This window comes from Mastigoproctus giganteus, chromosome 9 (assembly GCF_048544385.1).
Source record: "Mastigoproctus giganteus isolate SK-2022 chromosome 9, ASM4854438v1, whole genome shotgun sequence".
In the NCBI taxonomy this organism is placed as follows: Eukaryota; Metazoa; Arthropoda; class Arachnida; order Uropygi; family Thelyphonidae; genus Mastigoproctus; species Mastigoproctus giganteus.
The window spans coordinates 175,942,925-175,968,515 of record NC_143583.1 but is presented as its reverse complement, the minus strand read 5'-3'; the positions used below and the strand labels follow the sequence as shown (position 1 = coordinate 175,968,515).

The 25,591-nt window shown below is 37.5% G+C and overlaps 1 protein-coding gene across 1 annotated transcript in view; it reads right to left on the bottom strand.

Moving 5' to 3' along the window:
* Positions 1–25,591, bottom strand: part of LOC150080902 (ribonuclease P protein subunit p40-like) — a 105,478-nt gene that overhangs the window by 65,538 nt on the left and 14,349 nt on the right. Inside the window, exons 3-4 of the mRNA XM_090380848.1 lie at positions 8,193–8,261; positions 206–301 (exon numbers count right to left, since the gene is read on the bottom strand). Coding sequence (XP_090236974.1) covers positions 206–301; positions 8,193–8,261 — 165 coding nt within the window. The remainder of the gene's footprint in view (positions 1–205; positions 302–8,192; positions 8,262–25,591) is intronic.

Sequence of the window (25,591 nt, the reverse complement as noted above, 5' to 3'; positions counted from 1 at the left end):
AAGCAGATAGCATAAAAGTGAGTGTTTTCTGCAGTGTGTAGTGGCATCAAATGTTCAGAATTTATCAAGAACCACATGGATTTCTGGTTTTGTGAACTTTGCGATTCCAAATAAGTGGTCAAATACTATACATTAGTGATAAACTAAGGAAATTAATATACAAAATTAATTCTCCAATGACTTCAATAATAAATGTAAAATTTACCATATTTCAGATTTTTCTTTGAAAACACGCAGCACTGCTGTCCTTGTATCCCAAGTCTTTCGTATACATTCTTTGGACATGATAAAATTAAATAACCTGTAAATATTTTCAGTTCTATTACATATATTCAATTCTTTATTTTTTCCATTAATTAATTAAATTAATTTTTAAATTTACATGCTCTTTATACACTCTGAATCTCTACATGTGACAGTCAGACGTAAAATTCTAAGTCTTCCGAACAGGAACAATTAATTCAATCAGGATTATAATGCAATTCTCATTCTAAACTTATAATTTTAACTTAGCATTTCAACTTGACCAGTGAATAAATAAGATAGCAGGTCCAAACAGATTTAATGCATACTTTAAAACAATATACGTTGGAATCTCATTAATACAAAGTTCAAGGGACCTAAATTTTCACGTTTTGTAATAACGAGGTCCCCCAAAAGTGTCAAAATTTTACCATTATTTATTTATTTTTTTTTTTTTGGTACATAACTGTATATCTAAGAATAATAATAAATAATAATAATATCAAAAATAAAATATAAAAACAAAAGCCTTGTCTAACAATACAGTAATAGGAATAACATATTTTTTAAAGATTTTATTTTATTTGTATGATAAACTAAGAGAAAAACAATATTAACAGTAATGAAAATATTGTACAGTATATATTTTGATATATACAATATTTTAGTATCACAGTAAAAATAATTACAATAATTATAAAAGGAGACATACAAACCATTAACTTTTTAATAAATTAATCTAATTTAAAGAAAAAATTCAATGTTGTTTGCCCAGTTTTTGTCCTATGTGCATTTTTAACTAGAGCACTGACATTATCAAATGCAATAGTTGTTTCTTTATCAACGTTATTGCAGGCCAAGACAGTCTCTATTATGTTCAATGCATTTTGGGCATCTTTTTTAGATGGCAGTGTGTGCACACATCTTCACTTTTGCTGTCGCTGGTAACAGAAACAGCATCGTTTTTTTTTGGTACCCAGCAGCCCTTCTGTTGTTGGCATTGCAGTGATAGCAACTTCATCATCCACTTTCACAAACTCTTCAAATTCGCCAACAAAATTCATATGCTCCAAATTCCTCACTGTTGCTATCACATTTGTCTGCTGGACCATGCTTTTCGATGATGTTCTCTCCAAAGCCACTCTTTCTGAAGCAGTTGATTATTACACTTGATGTAATACTTTCCCAAGCAATGACAAGATTACGGATAGCATCCAAGATTTTCCAATTTGACTGCAAATTGTTCCCTCCTTTATGTTGCGGGGATCAAGCACCTTATCAGGCGGGCTCTATATGCTCTCTTGATGTTATATATAATGCCTTGATCCAGTGGTTTCATTAAACTGGTGGTATTGGGGAGTAAAAACAACAGCCATGTATTTGTCAACTTAAGTGTCTCGGCAGAATGTGCTGTACAACAATCTAGAATCATCAAAATGTTCCTTTTTTCTGAAGCCATTCTTCTGTCCAATTTTGATAACCAAGACTGAAAAATTTTAACTGTAAGCCAAGCACTTCTATTGGCCTCATAATCACAGGGAAGTTGGTTAACTGCTTTAAAACATCTTGGCTTGGAAAACTTACCAATCACAAGTGGGCGTAGTTTTGTACTGCCATCTGAATTGCAGCATAATAGAAACAGCAAGTCTTTGTTTACTTAATTTTCCACCATGACAAGACTCTCCTCGAACAGCAAATGTTTTGTTTGGCAGTAAATTATAAAATAAACCTGTCTCGTTGAGATTAAAAACATCCTTTGCCTCATATTTTTCAAGGATGGACCATACAGAACACAACCAGCCTTTTCTTTGTCGACTAATCCAGACTCACCGCAAACATTTCAGGAAACCAAGTTATTCCTGTTTTTAAATCTTTGGAGCCAGCCACTGCTGCATTTGAAGTCACTAATCCCATGTTGCTGAGCTAGATAATTTGCCTTTTCTTGTAAAATCGGACCTGATATTGGCAAATTAGATGCACACATTTGTTGGTACCACTCGAAAAGTTTTGTTTCAAGCTCCTCGTGTTTTGCACCACGAATTTGTTTCCTGTTTTTCATCGCTGCTCCAGTGTTACGTGCTTCTTCAAGTCTTTTTCGTTTTTTTTATTGTAGATATTGTATTCCTTTGTAATGTCCGTTTTGCTTCTTTCCATCCTATCAGCCTCTCGTATAATTTTTAGTTTAATTTCTAGTCTTAATTCTGTCCGTCTACGTTTCGTCATCTTAACACTGCTAGATAAAATTTAATATAAACAAATTTTAAATTAATTTAAAGACACAAGTCTGAAAAAGATGTCAGCTCAGATAAAATGTCACAAAAAATATATTGCTGTATACGATAGCAAAAGACTCTTTGAATTAGGGGTTAACAATTGCAACTGACCTTATTCCTGTGCAGTGTGAGGGAGTGAATGTAAACAACTTAGAAAAACTTTTATTCTTTTGTTAATTTAACAACTCATTCTTCAGAAAGATGTTTTTCAGAGTGCACTTGATGTTATAGCTACTATAAACTGCTTTTGTTTACACAAAACTAATTTCTAACAAGTCAGTGCCATCCTTCAGGAAGTAGGGAACCAGGTGGCCGGGGTAAATAATTGGATCGTTCTGCCAAGATTTGTATTAAATATACAAAATGACAATATTTATTTCTCACGGGGTGAAAAAGAACTTTGTAATACATATTAACCAAATTTTGTAATAAACGAATATATTTATATAGAAAAATCTATCCTTTCACAGGGGAATGGCATGTGCTTCATATAAACGAGTACTCTGTATAAACTGAGTTTGTATTATCGAGATTTTACTGTACATGGTTTCAAAAATATGTGCAAAAAATGAGACGTATATTAAGGATCCAAAATAAGAGAGGAGGGAGTCACCTAAATATGTGTCATACAAACATGTTTCATTTCAGAGTTATTATACATGAAAGTGATATATATAGCAATCATCTGAGGTCAAAACAAAAGAAATTAAACACAAGATACTTTTGCTCAGCTTGAAAAAATGCAATCTCAAAATAAAGGGGAAGTCTTTGCTTTCCTTTTATTTTGTGTTTCTTTCTCTTCCCACCCTTCTTCATTCCAGCATGTTTCCTCCATATATAATATTAGCTGTCTACTGGGACTAATTGAATTGTTTAGTTTCACAGAAATGACTTCATTTTCTAATAGTAAATATTCAGACATGCACCTTATATATATGGTTGCACTGGAGGAAATAAGATGTGGTATGATGATACCACAAAAACTTTCCTAATAGATCACCAAATTATTTGACCATTTATAGTCAGTGACTGGTTTTTGAGGGAAAGCATCACATTTTGTCAAGTGATCTGTCATGAAGTTCTATGCCAAAAGAGACAGGACAGCTCAGGGTTCTGTCAATGATATATAGGAATTTTGCTAGGACAAGGGGGTTATTATCCCAATGTATTAGGCAATGGGTTGGCTGCACTTTGAGTACTGCATACAGGTTTGGAAGCCATATTTTAGGAAGGATGCAGATCGATTAGAATTAGGTGTGAAGAAGAGCAACAAAATTAGCCATGGATACAAAAGGCTATGCTTTGAAGGAAAGACTTAATTTCTGAAACCTGCAGTGCCTAGTTTGAAAATGAAAATAACATTCCTATGTTAACTTTATTAACATAGGAATGTTATTTATCGTGATTAAATATCGGAATTTTTTTTTTCCTTCCTAAATATAGTCAAACTTTTACTGCAATAGTTTCTGAAGCAATTTTTTTATACAGTTTATATTAGTTTTCATACAGAAATTACACACAAGAAACTGTCAAGTGACGAGCCGGCTTTTGGCTTTTTACTTGAAGAGTGGCATGATACAGTCTGTCCTGGTATAGCACGATAGTTGCGTTCCTAGAAATCCTCGTGCAATGCAAAATCGTGCAATATAAACAACAGGCCCTATGGGAAAAGTAGGGTTAGGTGCCGACCACCCAAGATTGAACACACATTTGGAACCAAAACATTACCAAACACAATAAATAATTGGGTAATTTTAATCGTTATAAAATACTTACGTATTTTATAACGATTAAAATACGTAATAAAAATATTATATTATAATAAAGTATTTTTAGTATTTTTTAATACTAAAAAAGTATTTTTTACGAATAAAATACGTATTTTATTCGTAAAAAATTTATTATATTAAATAAAAGAGTCGTAATAAAATGCTTACGTATTTTATAATATGTAAGTATAAATTATAATACGTATGTCATAATAAAATATTGCTAATGCTTTTGCTTCTATCGTAAGCAAACTTGTTTTTTGTTTGATTTTCTATCCAAAGAGATGACAGCCGTTCCATCTCTTCCAATTCTTTGTGTCTTAATCTAATGGATTTTAATTACACTTTGAGTTGTTTCCGCTATGAAAGTTGTTTTTATTTTCTCTGCATTCTTTGTAATTCTCGGCGTTGCCTCATTCAGGTCTGTAGCACGTGCAATATCACATGGTCTTTCATTTCGCTCAAAGCGTTTCACAATTTCATATTTTCTCTCTATTGACAGAAGCGGACTGGCCATAAGCCTTACGGGGGAAACCACGGTGGGCCGGAGGCCGGTGTGATTTTGGCCATAAACCGTAGTATGAGGCCACTATAAATTTTCCCGGGTAAGAATTTTTGACCCAGTCCGCCTCTGTTTATCATTATTGCTTTTTTTTTTCTCTCTGAATCTGCAGTGTCTTAGCCAGGACGCTTCCTTTTCACACCTTTTAAGTATTTTACTAATTTTTAGGGAATAAAGCACACTTACAAAACGAGGAGGCACGCTTGATACACATAAACAAAGCTGCGCGCGTATAGCAACTGAATAAAGAACACCGTAAAGGCCGAGATACACTATTAATTAACACCTCGCATTTTACTAAAGCACATTTTTGGAGGTTACTACCATAAAACAATAAAAACAATTTCCAGTTGCGTTTCTGCTAGTGGAACCTGTTATAAACTGGTAGTAAACTCCATCTAATTGCATTTGCGATTATATCGATAGCTGGAATTGTGTTGGTTTTTACGTTATTATGAAATATGTTTCCCCTTCACTGATATAAAACACATAAATACATTTTCAGAATCTTCTTCGTTCCTATCGTGTTGCGTTCGGTTGGGGTGATTCCGCGTTCGACTGCCATTTCTTGTAAACACAAAGGCGAATCGTGCATAAGCGAATTCGGTTCGTGTTATATAAGATAACGTTCCCCTATTTATAAATCGTGTATGATCGAATTCGTGTAATGCAAACACGTGTTATACGAGGACCGACTGTACTGGACAATGATGTGTTTATAGTTTTAGATTACTTGTTTTGCTTCTTCCACTAGATTGTAAAATATCAATAATCTTATCCTAGTTATTTCTGAAAGATTTATTGTTTTTAATTGTTTTTCACATAGTAAACATAAGAGTACAAAACTCAATATTTTCTCAAGATGGATGCTACTCTGAGTAACACACAATTTCAAATTTTAAGTATTTTGAAGTTTGCCAAATTTGAAATAAATTTGGAAATAACCTGAAAAATGGAAATTAACTCATAGTATCAAATACACAATGTATTTTTAAATTTTTTAAACAATATTTATATACATAATAAAGTGAAATAAATTTCACACACTTAATGGTCTTTTAAACTTGAAAATGGAAATGACTAAGAGACTGATTCTATTTGAAATCTAAAACTTTTTTTTGTAATTTTCTGAAAAATTTTTTTTTTTTTGTTTTCCTAAAAATAAAAAGTATAACGACATGGCATATTTTAAAATTTTTTATTTTTTATTAAAACTTAAAATGATACATACAAAAGTTAAAATAACTACATATAACATTTTAATGAAGTCCTTTAAGAAAAGGCAAAACAATATCATTGTTCAAATGCAATTTTAAAAAAATCTCAAAACATTTTACAAAAATTAAAAAGAAAGTTGGGCACCTGTCAGGTGACCAGCACTGTTTTTTCCACTCTTTTTGAGTGCCACCGCCACCAGTTCAAGGCTTTAATTGGGACCAAGTAAACTAAATAATGTTGACATCAACCTTACTCTTTCTTAGACAAAATACACATAAGGGACATTAATTAAACTGAAAAATAATGGTTGCAGGAATGTGAAAAAATTTACTTTCAGCTAGGGGAGGTAACTGATTATTGGAAAAAACATCTACTTCACCTTCTAAAACTTCCATCTGGTGTTGCAGAGGAAGGCAGTTTGGATAAATTTAAGAAAGGATTACAAAAATTGCTAGAAGAGATGTACAGATAAGGATTTTGGGTGTTTTTTTTTTTTTTTTTTTTTTTGGCTGATGCTGATAATGCTTCCTTGCATAATTTGTCTCTACTAATGCTAACCACTATGTATGCAATGGGAAATCATTTCCTTCTCTCTGCTAGCAAAATCCGCAGCGCTCAGACAACTTCATGTCAGTCTGTACAATACTCCTAGTTCTTTTACAAGCATCACTACTCTGAGTATGGTACCACCCACTTAGTATGCTATTCTAGGATTACTGCTATCCAAATACAGTACCTTGTATTTATCAATGTTAAAGCTCAACTAACACTTTTCAGCCCGGCCACAATTTATCCACATATTGCTGGAGTAGCATACTCAGAATACTGTTATTTACCACCCTGTCAATCCTGTATATCATTGGAAAATTAGATATTAGACTTGATATGCCTCTCTCATATTGTCAATAAATATTGGAAACAATACAGGGCCCAACACCGAATCCCAATGAACTCTGTTAATAACATCACTACATGAAGAGCAGTGGCTGTTAATATCCATTCTCTTCTCCTGCCACTCAATCATCCCTTTATCCATAACAGTACCCTTTCCCTGATGCAAAAATGCTACAATTTTCATAGTAGTCATTTATGTGAAACAAAAGCTTTCTTGAAATAAATGTCCATTTATACCTGGACAGCCAAGGCTAGAAGAGTTTACAACTTCGTTGTAACTGTTTCATTGCAGCTGACAAAACAACACAGCACAGCACAGCAACTAACAATGGGCTAAACACTTTTTGTAGCAGCATATGGACTCAATCTCACAATGTGCACATTTGCGTTCACGCAGGTTACCCCAAAACTACGGGGAAAACACTAAACACTAATCCTAGGACCACAATTGGCAAATGTAAAAATTATTTTTCACATCTAATTCCTTTGCGGCTACCTCATGGTAGCTTAATCAGATTCATCAGACAAGATCCCTCCTTAATAAATCTATGCTGGAAATTACATATAATTGTGTTCCTGTCAAGGCGATCCCGTATTACTTCTTCAACCATTAATTTCCCTGGCAGAGAAGTTAAGGTTACAGGTCCCTAATTACCTATAAGCAAGGATAGATATCTACACATATCAAGTCTATAATAAATTTAGTGATGCCCATAATGATGGCTAATTTGCTACTGCTTTTAATCCTGGTTTAGTTCAGCCATCCACAGAATTTGAAAGAGGCAGTTGCAGCCAAGTTGTTACCAAAGAGTTACACATGAATACTCAAGTTTGGTGTCATGTTTAATTTTTTTATTTTATTTATTTTTTTTTTTTGATGAGAAATCAATACAATATTTGAAAAAAAAATTAATTAATCAAAAATAACTTAAAATAATATCAATTCAAGCAACTCCAAATTTTGCAGCTAAATACTGAATATAAGTTCTAACCAAAACAACAAAATGATGAATGATAAACATTTTTGGCCTTAGTGGAAACTGGTATTTAAGTTAACAATTATAATAATAGCACAAATATAAATGATAAGCGGAATATGGCTCCTGTAATGATTAATATCCATGTCACATTCTTCACCACAGTTCATCATATAGATCTGTGGTGAAGAATGTGGCACAGAATTTCAACACAGTTGATCGTATAAAATTTTCAAGTATCACACCAAATTTTTACCTGGAGGAATAATGGAAAAGCAACAGTCTTTGGTGGCATCAGTATGAAGAGATATCACCCACAGAGTACCTAAAACACAAGGAATTCTAAAATGAATTTTACATACATACAGATATAAAATGCATGTATACTTGCATGTACACTAATGCTAAGAACACAGTGAATAAATATGATGGATTTGAAATACTGATTAAGTCATAAAATGTGGACATATCAGAGTGCATGGAGAAACTTCAGGGGCTCACATCTGGTGAGTATGGGCTTGGCACACCTATGATCCTGAGCTGGATATCATCATTCTTCTTTTTCTTGGTGATTCCTTTCTACTTCTCTCTCTCTCTCTCTCTCTCTCTCAGGGTAACTTGGGAAATTTTTTGGCTGGTGCAGCATAAGCCTCAGGCTTCCTTGCACCATATGGCTAATAATAATAAAGAAAATACATTGCAAAGGAGCCCAAAATGTCAAATGACACATGTTGACAATGCCACCTGGCCTCAGAAACGATCCAACACATCACAGGGGGATGCAAGGTGATCACCTAGACTAGTGGTTCTCAACATGGGGTACACATACCCCCAAGGGGGTATGTGGTAAAACATTTGGGGGTACGCCATGAGAGCTGTTGTTGTTATGTTGTTGTTATTTGGTTTTAGGAGCATTAGCAACTAAGGCCATATTGCTCCGGTGCGGTGGTCATTCCCTGACCTTTCCGCATCCTCCGTATTTGGTGGTAACGGGCTCGAACCCCGGTCTAATCAAGAAGCGTGTGCTACGCACTGCTGCTCCTTCCCACCTGGCTACGGAGGCGCCTGCCATGAGAGCTCAAAAGTCGCTGGATCTAGTAACAAGTTGCTAAGTTGGCAACACTGCTACTGATTAATTTCTGAGAACTGAGTGACGAAGCGCTGCGTTGCAGTTCATGTCTGTATACGTTTGTCAATCCTACTCCCCTTCCCTACCTAAGAGCCGAACCTACCCGAACAGCTGATTTCCCAGTCAAAACATCCATTCTAAGTGAGTGAATGTGCCTTCTTACTGCTCTATGTATTTGTTGTGATTTATTTCACTTGCTGTGCTTAAAGTTATTTTTAGTCTTCAGTTTACTGTGAAGTTAAATGATTGTGTTTCTAAAGTGCCCCGAAACATGGATAAATGGGTAATTAAGAAGAAAAGTAACATGGAGCCAGAGCCAATTGCTTCTACATCTACGACTACGTCATCATCCCACATGAGTAAAGAGGTGGATTCAGCAGTAACTAAAAGAACGTTACAAATTAAACAATCAAGTGATAAAAAAATTAAAAAACGTAAATATCATGAATCATATTTACAATTTGGCTTTACATGGACAGGAATAGAAGCGTTAAATTGTTTGTCACTCTTTGTGTTTATCGATATATGTAATTTATGAATACAAAATTTAATGTGTGTGTATATATATATATATATATCTGTTTTATTTTATTCCCATTGTTATACTATAACTATAGTTTTATCTATCTATACAAGGGGTACACCAGTTACATACAATTTCCAGGGGGTATATGAAGCACAAAAGGTTGAGAACCACTGACCTAGACTGAGTACGCTCGTAGACATGACTACGTAGCCAGGATAATACATCAGAAGCTAGCGAGGAAATACCAGTTGACCAAAGAAAGTGTGCCATACTATAAGTACAAACTCCAGGCAGTACTAGAGACCCCAACCCACAAGCTGTACTGGGACTGTGCCATAATAACGGATAAGACCAACCCGCACAACAGAGTGGACATCCTTGTGGACAAGATGGAAAAGGCTACCTACCTGATTGACACAGCAGTGCCCAATGCTAGCAATGGCCAGAAAACCCATGAGGAAAAAATTAGGAAGTACACGAACCTGAGACATGAGGTCAAGGAACTGTGGCATATGCAAGAAGTAACGACCATCCCGGTCATCATGTCAACCACTGGTATGGTGCCAAAGACTCTACATAGGAACTCCAGAAAATTGCAAATCCAAAACAGTAACACCAGACATTACAACCAACCCCATGTACTTGGTCGCAGTACCTGTCATGGAGTGGAATACCCCAATCAGGGAGAAATAATATAAGAGCAATAATAATAATAACTCAGACATAAGGGATGCAGAACTGGAATATGGGGGAACACAATGTACAGAAAGGACAGATGTTGTTGTATGCAGTCTCCACAGTTTCCCCATTCGAGGTACAGAAAGGACAGTATTACAGGTCTTGTATCCCCCCCAGGGTTTCCACCAAACTCCGCAATGATCTTTTGTAATGCAATACAGATTCTGTAAAGGCCAGAAAAAGTGTAGATTATAGTGTAGTCTATGTAGTGTAATGTATGGTTGGGGTGTTGGACTGTGTTCATCTGGCCTCTTTGCTTGGACCCTTGGAAGGCCATGATACCACCACTGCCCATCCTTCTCCACATGGTTGGCCAGCCAGGCAGCAGGGTTGCGTAAGTCTCTGGTGGGGTGAACCCTGGCAGTGCCTACTAGACGGTAGGGCCCAAAGGGTAAAAAAAAAAAAAAAAATGGAAAGAATTTTTTTTACTGGAAACGAACACGGGGTGATAGTTTGATTGGGTGTGTTTGGCGCAACAGCAACTTTGGCCATATTGCACGTGACTGTGGTGTAATGCGTACTGAGGTTTCTTCGTTATGAAGTGTATTATATGCAGATGAAGTAGCCTGTTAGCTCCAGGAAAGCAAAAAAGTTTGTCTATGTTAGAGTTTTCACCTAGAATTTGTGACTGAGTCAGAGAATCCTGTTTGATGTACAGAGAGTTGGAAGGCAGTTTGTCATGCCATTTAACAAATTGGACATTCTATAAGCAAATGTTTTATAGTAAGTTGTCAGCAGTAGTATGGACATTCTAGTGGATCATCCTTTCTAAGTAGGTACAAATGTGTGAGGTGAGTGCATCCGATACATATTCTTGCTAGAATAACTTAACCTTGCCGATTAGTTTGAATGGAATATGGAATTTGACAGCGTAAGCGATGTGAAGTTATTGGACATATGGCTGCTCAATCAAAGCTTTTGTTTCCTAGGGTACCTGAATGTTTGGGTATCCAGCAAAATTTACTTTCTTTTTTGTCTTTTAGTCTCATTAGTTGAGCTTTAATTTCACACACTAATGGACATATGGGTGTGTATGTTTTCATTGGAGGGCATGTATTACACTCAGTGAATCAGTAAGTACACGGAATTTACTGTAGGTGTTTCTGCAACAAGGACTTCTCAATGCATACAAAGTCCATTAATATTGCAAACAAAGCTGAGTAGCAACTGTATTCATTTGAAAGTGATTGGAAGACAGCAGCACTTGGCAGAACTACTGCAGCACCTATCTGAGTACAGGCGTACCTTGCTTTAAGGCACTTCACTAATACAGCGCTTTTCAATTATATTCATGTTTATCATTTTCAGCACTTGCCTTGCTCTTAAGGGGGTTTTCAGCAGTGACGCTCACATCAGCTCACTCCAAGCTGAATCGAGTCAACCGGCACCATTTTGTTACCTCAGCATCACATTCTGGCAATTTTCAAAAATTTTTCAAACTTTTTACTTGTGTTGTTGTTGTTGTTATTATTGTAATTATTAATTGCAGTACAATGACCCCCAAGTGTAGTGCTAGTGAAAAGAAGAGTCGCAAGCCTCTTACTTTAAATCAAAAGCTAGAAATGACTAAGCTTAGTGAGAAAGGCATGTTGAATGCAGTGGCAGCTCGTGACTCTGATGTTTGGGGGTGCTGCATCTTAAAGTTACATTAAATTGCCTTGGTTATAAGACATGTAGACATACACAGTAATAATAATAATAATAATAAGAGAAAAGCTTAGACATTTACCATTAACACTCTTGAACTTTTATTTAAAAACAAAATCCATTCTTCGGTTTTTATTCTTTTTTATTCGTTGAAAATAGATTAATAACTTTTTCATTCAAGTTTGGTGCACTGTTGCCCAAGCTTTTCTCTATTGAAAGCATTGCTTGAGCATTTAGCTTTTCCTGATTCATAGTGCTCTTAAAATTGTTTTTATTCTATTTCATGTCGAATGGCAGCGTTCGGGCTCTGAAGTAGTCATCAGAATGGTCAGAAGAACTTTTATGAGTTTTGTAAGTTCACCAAGAACTTCAGCTAGATTATTTTCTGAGATAAATTTCAGCAAGTCAGTTAATTTTCAATAATTGTGTAGATCATGTCTGCTATAGAAAACTTGTAATTCCATAAGAAGTTTTTTCTCTTTCAATCATGGGATATGCCTCAGCAGTCTAGGTGCCTCCGTAGCCGGGTGGGAAGGAGCAACAGTGCGTAGCACACGCTTCTTGATTAGACCGGGGTTCGAGCCCGTCATCACCAAATATGGAGGATGCGGGAAGGTCAGGGAATGACCACCGCATATCCCTGAGCAATATGGCCTTAGTTGCTAATGCTCCTAAAAACCAAATAACAACAACAACTCAGCAGTCTCCTGTACCTCTTCCATGGGCATTTTCGTACAAAAAATAACAAAGTTCTCCTTGTTAAACAATTTAGCAGCAATTAATTTCTTTGTAAAAGAATATCTCTCACCTATGTCAACAATTATATAGTCGTGTACTTCCTTCATTTCAATCATGAGTGTTTTTGAAGGATTTTCACAGTACATTGAATTCCTGATTTTTAGAATGGCATTCTTAAAGTTTACTATATGTTCATGTATTTTAACTGCCTCAATTTTTTGAGATTACATTTGATTATAAATAACTTCCATGTGAGGCATTATCTGATGGAAAAGTTCTAACCAGAACTCAAATTTTTCATTACTCAAGATGTGCAAAATTCCATTTGCTTCTGAAATCGTCTTATCTGCATTTGCTGTCGCTTGTAGTTCCCTCCATGCACTTTTTTAAAGGTTCAAAATTTTCATAAATGCTGTTCACAGTGCATTTATTGAAGTTCCATCTTGTTGGGGAAGGTCGGGCAATAAGGCTGTCCATATGCTTTCTGAGAACAGAGAGACGCTGTGGTGATCTCGAGAAAAATGCTGGTATTGACATGAGGTTCGAAAAGAATATTCTTGAAAATCTGCATTTCTCATCATAAGATTCAGTTGGTGTATTCCCTGCTAGCAAAATTCCTGTATATCATTGACAAATTTTGGCACAATTTTGGGTCTTCCCAGCTGTTTCAGATATTGAAGCTTTGGCTGCAGTTATCATTTGGCTTGAGAAGTGCACTATGCAAGTGTCTATTGACCGAGAAGAGATTTGTTATTTGGTTTTTTTTAGGAGCATTAACAACTAAGGCCATATTGCTCCGGGGATATGCGGTGGTCATTCCCTGACCTTTCCACATCCTCTGTATTTGGTGGGCACGGGCTCGAACCCCGGTCTAATCAAGAAGCATGTGCTACGCACTGCTGCTCCTGTCCACCTGGCTACGGAGGCGCCCGAGAAGAGATGATCTGTACATTTATTGTGCAAGGATTGTATACTTATTCCAGTCAACTTTCTGGAATTTCCACCTTTTTATTACGTGGTGGGGGATATAGTAATAGTAACAGAGGCATGTGATGCAAGAAAGCAAGCGTATAAGCTTATGTAGCATCAGTCAAAAAAATAAATAAATAAATAATAAAAATAAAAAATAATAATAAATAAATAAAAAAAATAATAATAAAAAAATTCACTCAACCATTTCCTCCAAAACTTTGTCCAGTTCTCCCTTGAATTTATTTAAGCTATCAACTTCCACAGACAGATAGAAGTTTGTTCCAGCAATTAACCACCTGCTGGCTAAAGCAAATTTCCACACGTCTATTCTACAACTGTCTTTCCTCAATTTGAATTTATGCCCCCTTAAGTTCGTAATCTGAGCAAGTGGAAGAATCCTATCAGAATTCAGCGTGCTCAACTCATTCAAGGCCTTATACACCTCAATCAGATCACTTCGCAGGTGCCTAGTCTCCAGCCGCTGCAATTTGCAGAACTTAAGCCTTTCTTAGTAAGAGGATCCCTCCTTTCCCCTCACCAATCTTGTTGCCCTTCTCTGTACACGCTCAAACAAACCTACAGCCTTCCTAAAATTAGGCCTCCAGACCTATACGCAGTACTCAAGGCATGGCCTGACCATTGCCTAATACAAAGGGATAATCACCTCCTATTCCCTGCTAGAAAAATTTCTGTATATCATTGACAAAACCCTATGACCTGCTCTTGCAGCCTGTCTGCATTGCTCATAAAACTTCATGTCTGACTGCACAATTACTCCCAAGTCTTTTTCATTTTCTACAACCCTAAGTGTTGTTGTTATTGTTGTTATTTGGTTTTTAGGAGCATTAGCAACTAAGGCCATATTGCTCCGGGGATATGAGGTAGTCATTCCCTGACCTTTCCATATCCTCCGTATTTGGTGGTCACGGGCTCGAATCCTGGTCTAATCAAGAAGCATGTGCTACGCACTGTTGCTCCTGCCCACCTGGCTATGGAGGCACCTCACCCTAAGTGTAGTACCACACAGTTGGTATGTTCCTCTGGGGTTACTTCTACCCATGTGCAGTACTTTGCATTTGTCAATGTTAAATTTCAGTTGCCACTTCTCAGCCCATCTACCCCACATATCATTTGTGAGTGTTTTAAAGACCACAGGGAAGCGATCACTGTTAAGAGGGTTATTTGAAATTGTCCATTCAATGAGTGGATATAAGATTGAAGAGCATATTGAGATGTCAATACATGAGGCTGTTTCTGTAGGCAAATGAATATAAGTCATAGCACTGGTGTTCAAGTGCAAAAGGCTTTGCTCATCCAATAATTTTTCAATCAGTTGAACTCTTTTATCTGAGGGGATCTCCACAAGGGATGATGTCTGGTTACATCATCCATGATAGAGGAGGTGGTAGCTGAGCCACCAAATTTTCAAGGTCTTTGTATGCGTAGTACTCATTTGGAGAAAGATATAATGAAACCAACGTAAGTGTAAACTGGATTGAGATTCATACAGCTACTGCTTCTAAGGACGTCTGCAAGTGTATGTGTTTACACGGGACTCTGGAGTCACAATGGTCACTCAACCATGAGCATCGGTGGAGAGTCTTGTCTATATATTCCATAGCATTTTAATGACCATGTTTTATAATTTAATTTATAATTTGTTTTATAATTAAAAAAATAAGGCTATAATTTTTCCTGGCCTTTTGGTTCTTTACCTTTCAACTTTGTGACTGGTTCTGATATAGAAGTTGGGTCTGGCGGATGTGGGATCGGAGTGTTGATGGCTTGATTAGAGGCTGACTTTGCTGAGGTAGCTGGTGTTGCAGTTAGTATTGTGTATACCCGGTCCACTATTGAGATGTTGGGGGAGACTGAGACATTGGTTTGAACCACAGCTGTCTTTTGTCTCTGCTATTTCAAAGATTCTGCACGTGTGAATGTGGCTGTAAGTGGTGATGTTTACTGTTTTGCTTCTGTATAAGTAACTTTTTGCTCTATTTTGTATTTCTGAATCTTTTTCTCCCTTTTCCATACGTCACAATCTTTCAAGTTGGCAGAATGATTACCTTTGCAGTTTGGACACTGAAAAGATTGAGCAAATTGGTGTGGTCTTTGGACAGGAGGCATATGTCCTCCTGTGGCTCCTGCATAATTTCTTCATCAGTAACATTCATTAGATCCCACTCAGTTATGACTCCTTTACTTGTGTTTAGTGTAGCATGAGGGGACATGGGTGTTCCTCCAAATGTGGTCATTTTGAGTAGTTCAGAGTGCTTGCATGTGTGGTTTCCACAAGCATCCCCTAATTTAAGCAGTTAGACCATTTTTGGTGGACCAGCAGCATTCTCTAAGCATTACGGATAAGAAATGAAAAAAAGACTACTAATTGGCTTTTCAATCGGTGAATGTAAGATGAGAAAGTTGTTTTGGCCTGTGTCCTTTTGTCATTTTGCACTAGAAGGGTTCTCATCATCCTGTTGTCTTGTCAGGTGAGATAGCTCCATGGATCCATAATGGTGAGAGAGCATTTCTGCCAAGGTTTTCAGCCCCGCCACATGGAGGGAGGAACAGTAACACTAGGTTGACCAAGTAGCTATTAGATTGGTGAAGTTTAGTAAGAGAAAGGTTCTTGTTTTTACTCTGGCATGACTACCAGGTCAGTGAAGTTTACAATAAATTAATCAATACAAATGTTAATCGTATTTGGCAGTCACGAGATTGAACCCCAGTCCATTCAAAAAGTGTGGGCTACTGCACTCGCACTCCTGACCACTCGACCACATCAGATGGATTTCCTTTCCCTGCCTTCACTTACAACTTGTAAGATAAGAGCTAATCACACGAAAGCAAAGTCACTAAATATCAAACTAAATAAACAGGAATAGGTATTCAATGTAAAGCTCTACAGATTGTTGTGTATCACTTGGTCACAGAAAACTCACTTGGCAAGTGAGGCCTGACAGTTTGAGTTTTGGGAAAAAAAGGGGAAGGTAAATGGGTGGATGATGGGGAGATTTCCACCAGGAAATAGAAGAAGAATAGGGAATAGAGGAACACCTCTGCAAAGGCAGTCCACCCTCTATGGGGAGCCGTTAAGAGCAGTGATAGCATTAAGGGTAAGTATGGGCCCAACCAAGTGAGGAGGGGAGGGAGCAGAGCCCTTGGGTGAAAGAATGGGAAAATGAAAGTTATAGGGCAAGGGTACCCTATGTAGGGGTGATTGCCATCTGTCTATCAGTGAATAGACCTGCACTGGCCAGACCAGCTGGAGTCAGTGACAAAATCCTGTGCCATGCCCTCAAGGTGAGTTAGAATGACATGAGCAGTGGTGGGGTGGGGCTTCCATAGTAGTTTTCCTCCACTGCAATCATTCTGGGGGGAAGACCTGTCCATCACAAGGCCACGACACACTCATGCCAACCGATCATAAACCTGTCATACCAGCATGATGCAGAGAATCACAATATACATTTTTTTTGCTCCAATTCAGGTGCACAAACAAGGGATGGTACATTTACCATCCACCTATGATTTGCCCATCAGTCTCTCATTCTTGCATGCAACCATATACAAGGCAAGAAGACAGCACCTGAATGAACATTACACTTTTTTTTGTTAACATTGCACATAGCATTCACTGACCATCACAAAGTTTTAACACACGTGGCCCCTCATTCACTCTATAAATACATACCTTAGCCCACCAATGTACTATTCGTAGAATTTTTGTTATTGGAAATGTATTCAAAGGAAACATTTATAACCTTCACAAGTGGGACATTCACTCATATTCATTCAACATTCATTCAATTCTCACTGGATGGGGCAGAGGAGAGGGGAAGGACACTTTTTTTTTTCTTTTTTTGCCCAGAAAAAACACTGCCAGATTGTCAGGGTCATTACCAGAACAGATAAGAATAAGGAGGGACCCACATTTAAAAATGGGTTCAGTCTAATGGAGGTCTGTTTTCACAGTTTGATTTTGGTGGGCAGCAACCAGTTCCCCATCCCAGTCAAAGTGGAGAGGACAATATGTATAACCATAGGTTAATATGGAACCAGGGCAGTTTCCAGGAGTGGAACAGGAAAGAAAAACTTTTAAGGGACCTAATTAGAATGTTAGAAGCCCTACCCTGGAGCCAAAGGCAATTTGGTTTCCCCGCATCAGGCAGCCTTACACGGCACTCCAAAAGACCCTCATAAACTAAAATGGGTTCAGGAGTCCACCACTGGGGGAGGAGACAGGGAAGGAAGGATATGAGGAAAGATGGGTGAGTTAGAGAACATGTCTCTAGAAAATATTTTGCATAGGGTTACCCTGACCATAAAAAAGGGCCATCTTACCAAAAATGTTCTGGTAAGTGGGTCCCGCCAAGACAAGACAGAAAAGAAATGCCAGTCAAGCACATACACTCACTCAACAACACATCTACATATATAAACTTAAAGGACAGATAGGACAGGGGTGGGGTATGTTCTCAGTTAAAAAACATATTAAATCTAAAGTGCATCCAGATATGGGCAGCCAGTGCAATGTTGAATGAGTTTGGTGTGAGATATGCACTGGGAAAATGAAAATGGTCGTATAACGAACAGTTATACAGAGAAATGCACTGGGTCAGTAAATCAAAATGTCTTATAATGGGCGATTTTAACTTTTGAAATATTGATTGGAACTTATAGGTTGGTAACTTACACAGTGGCAAAACTTTTGTGGATTTAATAGATCACTGTTTTCTATAGCAGCATGTTAGAGGGCAGGCAACAAGAGAAAACAATACTCTTCATCTGATTATCAACAGTGATTCTACATGCATTAAGAACATGCAATATAACAATCTGCAGATAAAAAGATAAAAAGATAAAAAGTTAGTGCACAGTAACGAAACTGTAGCATTTTAATTGTGCTAAATAAATAGCTCGTAGGTTCTTATCATGCAGGTTGGCATATATTTTTTTGTTTTGGCTAGAAAATTTTATTTCTAGTAAGGCTATAATTTAAAACTACAAATGCAATAGTTTAGCATAATAAATATAATGTAAAGTTGATAGCATAACACATATAACATGAACTTCATAGTATACAAGGGGGGGTTCAAAAAAGATTTGTATTCACCCAGAAGTAGTTGCGACAGAAATAAGACATTTTTTTTTGTTTGATACCCTTGAAATCTCTATAACAACTACACAAATTTTAGTTTCGATCTGACAATTCATTTTTTTTATTTTGCAACTCTAAATGAAGTGAAGTGTCATAATGGATAAAGTGAAATATAGATCAGTGATTCCGTTCCATTCCAAGCACTTCCTAATTCATTTCACAAATATACGTGGTCTCAATTCTAATCTCAACGATGTCCATTTCCATTTGCAGTCTGCCAAACCCCATGTACTTTTTCTGACAGGATCTCAGTTATCGGTTGATTCAACTACTGCTCATCTCAGATGCCCAAATTATTCGCTGTATGATTCCTTTCGCCTCAAAGGTGGTACTTGTGCATATGTCCGTTTTGATATTCCCTGTCAGAGACTTGGCAATTTGGAATCTCCTCTCTCTGATCTTCTCTGGCTTAAAATCTCTCTACCTCATTGTGCCAAATTCATCTGTTGTCTCTACCGTTCTCCCAACTCCACTAATCACTTGAAGCTCTTTGACTTCCTCTCTTTGCAACTTGACTTTCTCCAGTCCAACTTTCCTAACAGTGAGGTAATTTTCCTTGGTGATTTTAATGTTCACAACTCCAGCTGGCTTCCGTTTTCTAGTCACACCGACCCAGCAGGTCGAGATGCTGAGGCTTTTGCAATTACTAATGACCTAGCACAGATTGTTCATTTACCTACAAGAATACCGGACAATCCTAATCATACAGCCAATACACTTGATCTTTTTCTCACAAACAACCCTTCTAAGTACACGGTCGAAGTGAGAGGTCCTTTAGGCACTTCAGATCACAACTTGGTGATTGTCTCTTCTCCAATGGAACCTTTATCTCATGTCTATTCCCAACCACGTGTTGGTCTTGGCGCATTATAGCCTTAGATGCTAATGCGCCAATAAAATTCAAACCAAACCAAACCAAACCCAACCACGTGTTGTTTGGCATTACAAGAATGCAAAATGGGATGACCTGCGAGACTTCTTTTGTTCTTTTACTTGGTCGGATTACTGTTTCAAAACTTCTGATGTCAACGTTTGCTCAGATCGTGTCAGTGAAATTATTCTTGCAGGAATGGAATCCTTTATCCCACACTCCACTTTAAAATCTCATCCTTTATCTAAACCTTGGTTTTCCAATAAATGTGTTAAGGCTGTTCAAGAGAAGAATGTTGCATATCGTAATTGGCTTATTTCTAATTCTTCAGTTTCACTTTCTGCCTACCCCAAAGCTCGCAACAATTGTAAAGCAGTTATTAATCAGTCCAAACTAGAGTTTGAATAGGCTAAGAGTAGAAAACTTGCTTCTTGCCCTAATGGTAGCCGAGCATTCTGGTCTCTTGCCAAAGCTATTGGCCGCAACGTTTGCCCATCTCTGCTCCCACCTCTGTCCAAACCAGATGGTTCTGTTGTCACTTCAGCCAAGGATAAAGCTGACCTGCTAGCATCCCATTTTTCTTCCAGCTCATGTATTAATGATCTTGGTAAAACACCTCCCACCATTCCCAACACGTTCCATTCAATGCCTCCTGTGGTCTTCCATCAAAAGGATATCAGAAGGATTTTGATGAATCTTGATGCTAAGAAAGCTCCAGGTCCTGATGGTATTTCTCCACTTGTTCTCAAAACCTGTGCTCCTGAACTTACTCCTATCCTTTGCCGCCTTTTTTCACTTTCTTATTCCAAAGGTGTTTTTCCTTCTGCTTGGAAATTTGCTCATATCCAGCCAGTTCCTAAAAAGGGTGACAAATCCCTCCCATCCAATTATCGTCCCAATTATTGTCCATTGCAATTACTTCTACTCTTTCTAAAGTAATGGAGAAATCAATTAACCGCCAACTCAAACTACCTAGAAACCTTCCGTCTGATCAACGATCGCCAGTATGGATTCCGTCAGTGTCGATCCACTGGTGATATTCTGGCTTATGTTACCCATTTATGGACTAATTCAATGGAAAGGTTCAGTGAAACTCAAGTAGTTGCTCTTGACATCTCAAAGGCTTTTGATCGTGTCTGGCATAAAGGTCTTCTAAACAAGCTTCGATCTTATGGTTTGCCAACTGTTTTTAATAATTGGTTATCCAGTTTCTCTCTGATCGTTCACTGAGAGTGATGGTAGATGGCTCTCTGTCTTCTAACTTCTCCACTAATGCCGGTGTCCCCCAAGGTTCAGTTCTTTCCCCAACTCGTTTCCTCTTGTATATTAATGACCTTCTTCCATTGACTGGAAATCCTATCCATAGTTTTGCCGATGATAGCACATTGCATTCCACTTTCCATTTTGAGAAACCTTGTCCTGCTCAATCAGCTTCAACTTCTTGAAAATCTGCTACCAATTCCTTAAATGCCGATCTTCAGGTAATTCTCCACTGGGGCAAAGACAGTTGATTCAACCCTTCTAAAACTCAGTCTTGTCTTATATCTTGCAAAAAAGGATTCTTCTGCTCCTACGCTTATCTTTAGTGACACTCCGATTTCTAGGCAAAATGATATATCTCTTTTGGGGATTACCCTGACTTCTAATCTCTCTTGGCACAAGCACATTACAAATATTGCTTCCTCTGCATCAAAAAACTTGGTTTTCTCTTTCGCTCTCGGCGTTACTTTTCTTCCAAACAGCTGCTCACTCTGTACAAATCGCAATCCGGCCAGCCATGGAATATTGTTCCCACATCTGGGATGGTGCCCCCAAAACCTCTCTCAGGCTTCTTGATTCCATTCAGAAGAGGGCATTTAGGTTAATTAATGATTCATCTCTAACAGAGTCTCTCCACTCGCTTTCTCATAGACGTACTGTTTCTGCTGCATGCCTCGTCTACAGATACTTCCATGGGCACTGTTCTTCTGAATTGGCTTCTATAATTCCCGCTCTCTTTTCAAAACAGTCCGAACACGTGCCACCACCTGCCAACATCCATTTACTGTCCAACATCAAACCCACAGAACCAACTTTTCATCTTCCTCATTTATTCATTCAACTGCCGTTTTCTGGAACAACCTTCCTTCATATGTATTTCCTGAAAATTACAATCTACAGAAGTTCAAGTCCAATGTCAACAAATATCTTTTTGCGTCTTCTCAACCTCCAAACCAAGCACAGGTACTAAGTACTATAGGTTCTAATACCTCTCGTATTTGGGGTTCACATAAAAAAAAAAATAATAATAATAATAATAATAAATATAATGTAAAGTTGATAGCATAACACATATAACATGAACTTCATAGTATACAAGGGGGGTTCAAAAAGATTGTATTCACCCAGAAGTAGTTGCAACAGAAAGAAGACTTTTTTTTGTTTGATACCCTTGAAATCTCTAACAACTACACAAATTGTAGTTTCGATCTGACAATTCATTTTTTTTATTTTGCAACTCTAAATGAAGTGAAGTGTCATAATGGATAAAGTGAAATACAGATCAGTGATTCTGTTCCTCTTTCTGCAAGGGAAGACACCAAAACCAATCCAAGAAGAAATGGTGTGGTTTATGGAGAGGACTGCCCAGTTCACAGAGTTTTTGCACATTGGTATAAACCATTCAAATGTGAAAAAACCACAGTGCATGATGAAGAAATCCTGGAACACCCAGCAACTGCTGTAACGAAGAGAGTGTTACAAAAATTGAATATTTAACCTGGAAGATCAGAATATTAGCATTAAAGTATTAGCTGTAGAGCTCCAAATTAGTATAGAGTCTGTGGAGAAAATCATCCATCAACATATATGAGTAAAGTGTCTTAGCAGAAGGAAAGGGCACAATGTGCACATTGTGCCCTGAAATATCCTGCTTATTCTGCCAACCTTGCACCCTCAGATTTCTTCCTCTTTCCTGCCCTGAAGTTCTTTCTTCGTGAAAACACTTCACTGCTGATGATGACATTTCTGCTGCTGAATCATGGTTTGAAGGACAGTCAGAGAATTTTTACAAAACTGGCCTGCTGAAGCATATTGAGATGTGGCAGAAATGTATCATTTTGTCTGGTGACTGTTAAAAATGTGTAATTCATGGTGCTCGTTTGTTTCAACCTTCTATCACAAGACTTCTAGGTGAACACAAATCTTTTTTAATCTCCCTCCCCCATAATACATATAATGTAAATGAAGTATAGTATATGAATAGTATAATACATATTACTCCATTTAGGTATTTATCAGTTTGGTGTTTCTCAAGTTAAACTGAATTTACACAGAAATCATGCCTCAAACTAAAACAGCAAAGCAACAGGCTCAAAGTAACAGGAGTACTGTGGCTCGGCGCCTCTGTAGCCAGGTGGCCACGAGCAGCACTGCATAGCACACGCTTCTTGATTAGACCGGGGTTCGAGCCCGTGACCACCAAATACAGAGGATGCAGAAAGGTCAGGGAATGACCACCGCATATTTCCGGAGCAATATGGCCTTAGTTGCTAATGCTCCTAAAAACAAAGAACAACAACAACATACTGTTATTTGTTATTTGGTTTTTAGGAGCATTAGCAACTAAGGCCATATTGCTCCGGGGATATGCGGTGGTCATTCCCTGACCTTTCCACATCCTCCGTATTTGGTGGTGACGGGCTCGAACCCCGGTCTAATCAAGAAGCGTGTGCTACGCACTGCTGCTCCTTCCCACCTGGCTATGGAGGCACCTACACACAACATACCCTGGCTCAGGTTACAACTGAAGTAGATGGTTCTACAAATCACAGCCTAACAAAATGTACTACTTATGTAATGTTTGCAGACCTATCTGAAATGAGATATGATACAGCCATGGGAGAAGGCCTTGTGTATGTATCTGGTGAAAGGAGTATGAAGAAATTAGGTGTGAACTCAGCATTCTAATGTGTGTTTATAAGAGCTTGAAGAGAAGGCAGGTTAGATCACCTGAAGGATTTAAAAAATGGGGACACATCAAGCTCTCATCTGCCCAACTCAATGCCAGAGCCCTCACTGTGCAGGCAACACAGTGGCAATCCGCAAGGCAGAATTCACTGGTCCCACAGGAGATAGTTATTGTCAGTTGTTCTACTGTCAGGAAAATGGGAAATATATTGTACAAAAAGGATAGGTGGAAGGGACCAAGGTATTTTTCCTGGATTAAAAGTAGATGATGTACAAGAGCTATCATCTTTTAAGGGCAAGAAAGGTGATATTGTTGTACAATGTACCCACCAGGGCTGTTGCAAGTGGGTAGGCAAGGTAAGCATTGCTTACAGGCGGCAGTTCAGGAGAGTGCCAAAAAAGTTTGACATGTACAAGTCGGGCCTCTGTTTAACGAACTTCTTTATAGCAAAATTTCTAGTTAGTGGTATTTTTTGAATACCCCTGTCGTAATTACATTTAAAATAGTTTCCATAGAATGAAGAATATATCCATATAACGGATTACGAGAGACTTAATTGGGAATGCATTAACAGTTTGCACCTCTGGCCTTCAGGCAATTGAGACAATTAGTGCTGCTACTAAGCACGAATTAAGAGCCAAAAGGATTACCATTCTGCAACTTGGTACTCATAAAACCTATCCAACCGCCAGTCCCACATGCCCAGAAGGCAACGCTGATCATCTGATTTGGTTAACGTTTACCAGTATTCAACATGGCAGGCAAATAATTCGTTTGAAATAAATACAGTACATGAAATTGCAGAAGTATGTTAATTTGCTTATTATCTGGATCCGTGTTTCATATTTATATTTCACAGGGTTATTCTCCAGAACATGAGTTACAACCCTGTACTTCGGCGAGAAAGAGGGGAAGAAGGCAGTGATAGGAATTGAAGGTACATCCTACTCATTACTTTCCCTCTCTCCTCCTCTCCTGCCATGTTACCGGAGGATGTCACGTGAGATCACAATCTGTTGGAGCTCAAAATGAAGAGAAAGAAACGGCATGGTTTTTTTTTTTTTTTTTAAAAACAGCTAGCAAAAATTAACACCACTTGCAACCACTGATTCTTCTGGCAAGTAACATTACTAGATGATTTCACGTGCATGAACAATGAGAATTGCTGATGCACATGAAAAGAAATGCTCCTCTTTTTTTTTTTTTTTTTTGTTCTGCAGGCTGCTGCCCCCACAACCTCGCTAATATAAAGAGAATCTGATATGAACTCGACCGGACAATCACTCTGTTCTTCGGCCAGGCCCATAATGGAGATACCCATGTTCTGGAGTTCAGTCAAAATAATATATATGATAGTATTTTTAGCAAGGCAGTGTATAGCATTCAGGGGATCTTTAAAAGATTTATATGAAAATGACAGAGGTAACTTTTTAAAATTTACTGATATAATTGCTAAATTTGATTCAGTTATGGCAGAACATATTCACCGTATTCAGAAATCTGAATCGAAAAATATCGTGCGTTATTTGGATGATCAAATACAAAATAAAATTACTGAAATAATTTTACAAAATATTACAGATAAAATACTTGAAATAACTAGGGAAGCTACATATTTTGCTATGATTTTGCTATAATCACTGAACACAAAGATATGGATACAAGGAATCATACTAAATCAATAGCCTTAAAAATAACATCTTAAGTTTCTTTGTTCAATTATAATTTGACATGATATTAATCTGGTAAGTAAAATGCTGCAAAAAAAAAAAAAAAAAAGGATTCTGATATACACTGTTATTCAAAGAAAATGCATCACCTAGGAATTTCACATTTCTAACCCTTTTTCGCAATGGTATGATATGTTACATTAATGACTAGCATCACAAATAGAAATATAAACAAAAGATATTTATTAATAGTT